Raw genomic sequence first — 8,096 nt, 5'->3', positions numbered from 1 at the left:
CTAGGACTGGGCTTGAGCAGAAAAAGCCATCATTGCCAAGAGCAGCCATCAGAACAGCTGTGTGTCTGTGTCAGCAGAGGAGCCGGTGTGGAGCAAGGGGGTCCTGGGGGCATCGGATCCTGTCCCGGAGGTCTTCAAAGCACCCCCAGCTCCTCGGCACCACCTAACACCAGACACCAGTCATCAAACGCACTGTAGAGCAACGGCCTCCTGTTCCAGCTTCTCTCCGAGATCTACCAAGTCCCTCTCCGTATCCACTCCCCACCCCCCAATCCACCTATGCCCCGGTTTTCCGGTTCTCTGTGGAAGGGCACATCTCTTCTCTGAACACTCGCCCCCAGCAGGTTTTGGGGAGCACAGCCCAGCTCTTATTACATGGTCTGGGATGCAGAGACCCTCATTCTGAATAGGAGTGGGGAGGACCTGGCCTGAGCTGGGTCAGCCTTTCCTGGGAAAGTAGAATCAGGACAGTTTCCAGCTTGTTTCTGCCAAGGATTTGACCCGGTGACTTGCACACTTGGGGGCCATGGTGCTGGGAGCAGTAAGCATCCTCTTCCATCAAGGGCAGGAAAAGCAGAGGGCGAGCAGCTCTGCAGAGAGAAAAGACCGGAGCAAACAAGGCGAGAGCAGGGCCGGGGACGGGAGAGGCGGCTCCTGGCCCCAGGCTGTCCTCAGGCTTGGCAGCCCCTCCCATGCCCTGTGGACTCAAACTCCCCTCTTCTGCTTAAAACGGCTCAGGAGCGGTTCAGGCCTTGTGTCTAAGAGCCCTGACTGGATGCTCAGCAATCCTGCCTATGCGACCTGCATTCCTGGGGTGACCCGTGCTGGCCAAGCCCCCACCGTTCTGCTCGAAATGTTCCCCTCTGTCTCCCCACCCTCTGGGGCCTGACCCAAAACTCTCTTCCTCATTCTCAATTCTGTCCCTCCCTGAACCTGTCCTGCTAACCACTAGGTTCTAAGTTCATTTCCTGCCTCAGTGTCTTCAGACTGAACCAGAGGTCAGCTGAGGGCCTCTCTGGACCCCGCCCTTCAAACTGCCCAGTCCCTAGACTTTGCCTGATAAGCCCCCTGAAGCAGGTGCCTGTGGTCACAGGAGCCCAGCAAAATCCCTCCCACAGGAAGGTCCTGGCCGAGCCAGTGGGCTCAGCTTTTGTCACCTTCCTGCTACTGCGTGTGGGCTAAGATGGATCATCACATGTTCTTCCACCCACTCCCTGGGCACTGAGTGTCACACAGTCAGGGTGTGCCATGTGTGTAGCCATAACCAGGGCCTCCGCTGCCAACCAGCATGGGAGAACAGAAGGTACACCGCCCGGCTAGTAAAGAGGCCCTTTATTTCCACATTAAACAGAATTGGTCCCCGCTGCTGCTTGTCCCCCCTCCGGGGGCAGGAAGAGCTGTGGGAGGGCCTGGGCCCCTTGAGGCACCCATCCATCCAGTGCCAAGGCCCTGCTGTCTGTGGGAAGAGGGCCCGGGAAGGGGGAGGAGTGCCAGGAGGAAATGCCAGGGAATCCTAGGCAGAGGCCAGCAGGGGGGCCTGGCCACAGGGGGATTCTCCAGCAGGACACACCGGAAAGGCAGCCAGGCTTCCACACCCAGCAGAGGCCTCCCTCATAGCAGGGGGGGCCACAGAGCCACAGGGCTCATTCAGGAAGTGTCAATCAGTCAAAGGCCATCTGGGGTCATGGGGTCACAAAGGGGAGCTCCCTGCCACTCCAGCTCTTTGGACAGGCCACACGCTAAAAAGGTCCTGAGAACGAAGTCTTCCAGGAAGCCAGTGATCTCTCCGCAGGGCTGGGTCGTGGTGCTGGTTGAAACCACCCTGAATCTCTGGGGATGCGCCCGCAGCCTCCCAGGTACCGACCTGCCCCAGACTCTGCTTTCAGGAGAGAGGGAGCATGTTGTGCCACAGGGTGTTTAACATAACCCCCCAGCACCCAGAGGGTGTGCAGCACACATCCAGTGCTGGACGAGCATTTGTGGATTGACTAATGCATGTATGTGCACAGATGGACCTGAGCGCATGCGTGCACCACACACACAAGCATGAGTACAGGTGCATGTATATATGTGTCAGTGACACTGTGGTGTGCGTGTTGACGCATGCCCGGGGCGGCAGTGTACACGGTGGCTGCCTGGGTGACCTACGAATGACGCACATTCGATCCTGCTGGGTGGAGGAGTACAGGCACGGCCTTGGAAGGGTGTGTGAGTGTCCGCTCAGGGGAGGGATGCAGCGCAGGCTCTGGGCGCACCCATGGGCGTATGAGCATGCCCTGAGCTGGGGGCTCAGTGGGGTCCAGTGGCCCTCACTGCCAGCTGGCACAGCTCTTGGGCAGACTCTGCAGAATGGCCTCCAAGTTCTGCTTGTCGGCGCGGATCTCGGCAAGGTCACTCTCAAAGGTCTGGATCTGTAGCTCCTGCTGCTCAGACTCCTGCTCCAGCAGCCTCAGTTTCCCCTGCAGGGCCCCGGGCGGGCCCAGCCGGAGCCTCAGGCGCTCCAGTGTCCTCTGGGTCTCATTCAGAGCCTGGGCTGGGGCTCGATGGGTGTCCAGGGACCCTGCAGAGGGACAGAGAGCCTCAGCGTGGGCCAGCTCCCTGCGGGCCCCAGGATCCTGTTCGGCCCCACCCCACAGGCCTTCCACAGCACAAACCGTCCAGGATCCCAACTGCCCACAATCCACCAGGAAACCAAGGGACCGAGAGGGAAGTGCGGTGAGGTGGATGAGGGCCTGGTCGGGGCATCCCGCCGAGTGCACAGGCAGGCCCTGGAACTTCCCCCCGGGGTGGCACTGGGCAACTGTTAATCTCTGTTGTTGCTATTACTACTATTTGTTAAAAAGAGTCAGGCTTGGTTGAGTCCTGAGCCCATTTCCTCATCTATAAAGCAGTGGTGTGTGCAAGGTCTCCATGCCTGCTGGCTCCAAAATGCTGCGTTGGTTCACCAAGAGCACACCTGCACAGAGACCACCTGTGATGGATGTGGGAGGATGAGCGGCTGGAAACAGGGTCCCTGGGTCTAGACTGATGGCCGAGGAGACAGCTGGGGCAGAAAGGATGGCAGGCCTGGCAAGTGGGCAGCGGGGGTCTGGCCCTGGCCTTGCACGGATTGATTCTATTTCTTGGGGTTAAGGACTTTGGGGAGGCTCCTCAAGTGCAAAACAAGGGGGTGGGGCCAGCTGCTCATTTGAACTGTGTAGTGGTGATGGTGGCATGGAATCCACAGGCTGCCTCCCCCGCCTGCTACTTGTCATTAAGGGTGACATTCAACAGAAAGACAGGGCTCAGCCAGGTGAGCATGGCGGGCAAGAGGAAGTTAAGTCCTAAATAGTCTCCAATCCCACAGGATCCTACCTGAATTTCCTGGGCAAAGAAGGCTGGGCTGGACGATAGGAAGCAGAGCCAGGGGCGGGGAAGAGGCACAGGGTGGGGAGGGGTGAGCTCTGTTGCCTGGGCAGGTCCTGCTCCCAGCAAAGACCTGGAGAGGCCCCACTGTCCACAGTAAAGTCCTAACAGCCTCACCTTTGAGGAGATTCAGAATTGGCTTATAGCCTCCAGTCTCTCTGCCTGTCTGGGGCTCCTGGGGCAGGGGCAGCGTCCAGGTGTGTGCTGTTCACTCCTGCCTCCCCGGGTCAAGCACCATGACAGCATGAATGGGTAAATGACAATGACAGCAACAGCCGGAGCAGAGTGTCTGTTCCCTGCCGGGCGCTCTGCCCAGTGCTCCAACTCCTTGGCATCGGGTGTGGAGTAGTGGCTGTGAGTGACACTCGTGTGAACCACGGTCTCCCCGCCGACTGGCTGTGGGACCCCGGCCATGTCATTTAAACTCTCTGTGCCTCAGTTTCAAGAGAATAAGTGTCCTTGCCTCACGTGAGACTGGGAATTCTGTAAGACCACGTGTGTGAGCAGCATAGCGTGGGCCTGGCCTCCAGTCAAAACACAGGCCTGGGATCCTCTCCCTTCTTATCGATAATGGTAATTGAAAATGCACGCTGTTACATGATGCACCTCGAAGATGTCACATTAAGTGAAATCAGCCAGCCACAAATACTGTAAGATTCCTCTTGTGTGAGGTGCCCAGAGAAGTCAAACTCAGAAGCAGCAGAGCGGTGGGGGCCAGGGGGTGGGGGGAGGGCGATGGGGAGTTAGTGTTTAATGGAGACAGAATGTCAATTTGGGAAGAAGAAAAAGTTCTGGAGGCGGATGGTGGGCATGGTCCCACAGCAGCGTAAATATACTTAACCCACTGAACTATACATTTAAAAATGGTAAGATGGCAGATTTTATGTTATGTATATTTCGCCACATTTGAAAAAAATGCAAGCTGTTCATTTCAGCCCAGCTGCTCTGATACTGTCCCCCTGCAGCCCCTCCCCGACCCCGAGGCCTCCATGTCTTGGTGGGTGCCGTCCGCTTCATCGGAAATGTCGCCTTGCTATAAGGCTCATCTCAAATTCTACCTCCTCCCTAGGCGCTGCTACTTCCTGTCACACAGTGCGGCAAGCACTTTCCAAGTTAACGCACTGTTACCCCCATTTCACAGATGGGGAAACTGAGGCTCAGAGAAATAGAGCGCTTCTCCCCGAGTCTCACAGCCAAGGAAAGGAGAAGGCCAGCCTCAGACCCTGGTCTGTCTGATTCCAAGCCAGCACCTGCTCCTTGGTGCCACACGTGCTCTGTGACGTTCTCTCTCCTTCTCTGAAACCCTCAGCCAGAGGGCTGCCCCACTCCCCTGGTGAGTTTTCCGTGTACCCTCCCCCACAGCCTAGCGTCCCCTCGAGGCACAGAATGAACTCTGAACTCGCTTCTGGGTACTCTGCCTCCCGTAGGGCCTGGGGCAATTACAAATGACCAGGAGGCTGGGGACGGGGGAAGCCATGGTGATGAAGGGGAGCAGGAAATCTTCCCCAGGACCGGGCCTCAGAGGAAGACCCCGGAGGGAGGGGACTTTGGGGGATCAGGGCCCAGCCTCGGGGTCTCCTCACCCAGCCTGGCGAGCAGCTCTGACAAGGCCTTGACATCCTTCTCCAAGGAGGCACGCGATTCCTGGATCTGCCGCTCCATCTCGCTCAGCCTGGCACCCACCTTTGGGGGGTCGAGGCGGGGTGGGAGGAGGTAGAAGGAGGAAGAAGGGAGGAGGGAGGAGGAGGGAGGAAGAGCTGGATGGAGCAGTTCCCCGCTGGCCCCAGTCCAGGAGGAAATGGTGAAGGCCCTGGCACACGCACCTGCTCAGCTTCCTCCAGCTCCCGCCTGCGAGCTCCTGAGGCTAGCACCTGCCGGGAGGCCTGTCTGAGAGTCGCCTGTGCCTGGCTGGAGAGCCGGCTGGCGTGACGGTGCTCCCGCTTCCCCTCCCTCAGCAGGGCCTTGGCGAGCTGTGGGCGGGCGGCAGAGCAGGGGAGAGAGGGTGAACAGAGGATGTCCTCTCGAGATAAAGCCTTCTGTGGCAATCACGCCAACAGATGCGACAGAGCCAGCGAGAGCTGGGGAGGCACACACCTGTTAGAATGTGGCCCCAATAAGACAAAACAAAACAAAACAAAACAAAAAACCAGCCTAGAGGTTTAGGGAGTAAGGCCAAACAGACCTAAGTGTGACTCCTGGTTATGTGATTTAAGTTACTGAATCAGCTGGGCCCCTGGGACAGCAATGACATCTATTTCTTGAAGCATCGACAGGGTCACCCACGTGAAGCTCCAGGGCTCAGAGCCCGGGACCCGCCGCACACCAGTAGGTGTGGAGTAGTCACTTTGCATCCAGGGCGGTGGGTCTGCAGGGCCGGCTCTCACATGACAGTTCTCCCACAGGCCCAGAAGGCAGGAACGTCCCTGTCGTCCCATCTGTGTCTCTGACCTTGGCACTGTCCTTGGCCAACAGCTCGGCTTCCTTGGCCTTCTTCGCGGCGCTGGAGGAGACGGATGCCGCATTTCCCAGCATCCTCTCCGCCTGCTTGGTCTTCTTTTTCGAGTCCTCGAGGAGCCTGCCCCGGACGGTGCCTGCCTTCCTCCTCAGCGCAGCCCGGTCCTTGGGCCGAGGAAACTGCAGCTTCATTCCTGCGAACCCAGCCCAGGCTGTGTCAGGAGGACCTGGCTCATGGCTCGAGAGCCTGCCAGATACCTGACCAGCCCCAGACCCTCAGACAACATGAGTGCCGGTTCGAGATGCATGAGCTCTGTTTGTAACCTGCTCAGGCTTATCCGAGGGGGACAAGTGAGACATACTGCCCACTGAATTTAAAGATTCATATTATATTAGGATGCTCATTAAAGTCACAAAACTACCCAGTAGTCAATGCCTGGACCAGTGGTAGGGATGGGAAACCACTGCACACTACATAGCAAAATTCGTTTAGCTCTTTGTTTTTATGTACTACCTGTTTCTAGAGAAGCTTTGAGGCACCTTATAGTAATAGATAAATCAACAGCTGGACCATTAAAATGAAAAACCAAGAGCCACTTATAACTGGGGGATGAGGAAGGGAAGAGAAGTGCCAGAAAATTAGGGTAGTAACATCGCAGGTACTAAATGCCCTATTTACCTCTGAGCTTCCTAGCAGCCAAGACAGAAAGGGAAATACAATTCACATAGGTTGTATATCTAATAAGAAGTAGTTTCCTTCTGGAAAGAAGACCTTTCCCTTTCAGATAAAATTGGAAATTTATCTTAAAGAATACTGATTATAGCAGAGTCAAGTTTTGAAAAGAATCGAGCCTTCTAATGTTTACGGGCACAACACGACATAATTGCTCTATGAAGATAATCCAGAAATGAGGTCTACTTTGCTTCTTGCGCACAAACTTGGCATTTCTTAAAGTGCACGCTGTGGCGTCCTGATTCCATAGGGTGTCGATAATTGTCAGGGAGAAGTGTCAGTTAAGTTTAAATAAAGTGAACAAGGGTTCTTCACTGCAGGATTTCTCTGGGCCTCAGAGGGTGCTACGAGCACACAGCATTCCCTAAACTTATCTGCACACAAACTCTCTCCTGGCAGAGCAGGCTGCAGGCTAGGGCGTCCAGCACAGGTAAGAACTTCCTTATTCTCAGAACCGTCTAACGACGAGGTGATACCCTGCGAGGTGGTGGGCACCCCATCACTAGACTAAGCAGGCCGAGGGGGGATGGGTCCCCTGTCTGGTGAGGGGGTCGCGGCACATGGTTTTAAGACCCCTTATAATTCTAACGTTCTAAAATCCTGCTATTCCATCATAGAGCACTGAATTTACATTTTCCTAAATGCAGGTCGGAGATAAGCACATACAGCCACACCTTTCCTGCTGGAAGCCCCTGACAGGCGCCCAGGACTTCAGAATGTAGAGGAACCTAGAGAATAGGAGGAATTGGCTAGCTCACCCCAAGGGTCTGGGCCCACGTCTCTTACGGGCCATGGGTGGGGCCAGGGCGGGAGACTACAGAACCAAGGTGACGGCAGAAGCCTGACTTCTGGTCTCAGACCCCGAAGTCATCAGGAGCTCAGGGTGAGCTCCTGCCTTATCCAGCTCATTGGAACAGAGCCAGAAATAAAGGGCAAGGGGGCTTCTCTCTGGAGCAAAAAGGACACCACAGGAGCCCATGGTGCGGGGGACACCGAGGATCGTAACACTGGCTGGCTTCATTCAACTCGGCTCTGAACCAGGGAGAGATATCAATTCCTTTCCTCAGTCTACTCGCCTGCAAAATAGGAGCACTTAGTTTCATTTTCCTAAGGCTTGAAAGAGACCTGGACCAGCACAGATCCGCAACCCCTTCGAAAGGGAAACTGTGTCCCGCCCCGTAGCTCCCACTGCACGCTGGACCACAGCAGCCATATTTGTAGCATGTAGCGGGACCACCGGCAGAGTGGACTAGGCCAAGAGCAGGCAGCCGATGGCATCAGATTGTTTTCTATGTGGCCTTCGCATAGGGGCTCTGCATATGGTCTGATGGGGGATGGTCACGTGAGCAAGTACCGGTGAGTGGTGTGGGACACGGGGAGAGATAAGCAGCTCCAGGAGATGTCCTGATGGACAGTGTTGTCTGTTCGCTTGTGCCCACGTGACTGGACTTCTGTCCCCTGCAGCTAAGCCTGCCCTGGTCGAGGCGAGTCCAGTTGGCTGTCA

The 8,096-nt window shown here is 56.2% G+C and overlaps 1 protein-coding gene across 1 annotated transcript in view; it reads right to left on the bottom strand.

Moving 5' to 3' along the window:
* Positions 1–1,315: 1,315 nt before the first annotated feature.
* Positions 1,316–8,096, bottom strand: part of LAMC3 (laminin subunit gamma 3) — a 59,509-nt gene continuing 52,728 nt past the window's right edge. Inside the window, 1 exon segment of the mRNA XM_039862877.1 lies at positions 1,316–2,560. Within this exon segment, the coding sequence (XP_039718811.1) occupies positions 2,310–2,560 (251 nt within the window). The 3' untranslated portion in view covers positions 1,316–2,309.

The sequence above is a fragment of the Pteropus medius genome, unplaced genomic scaffold (genome assembly GCF_902729225.1).
Source record: "Pteropus medius unplaced genomic scaffold, Ma_sr-lr_union100, whole genome shotgun sequence".
Taxonomy (NCBI): domain Eukaryota; kingdom Metazoa; phylum Chordata; class Mammalia; order Chiroptera; family Pteropodidae; genus Pteropus; species Pteropus medius.
Note: the sequence above shows the minus strand (reverse complement) of the source record. Positions and strands in the feature narration are given on the sequence as shown.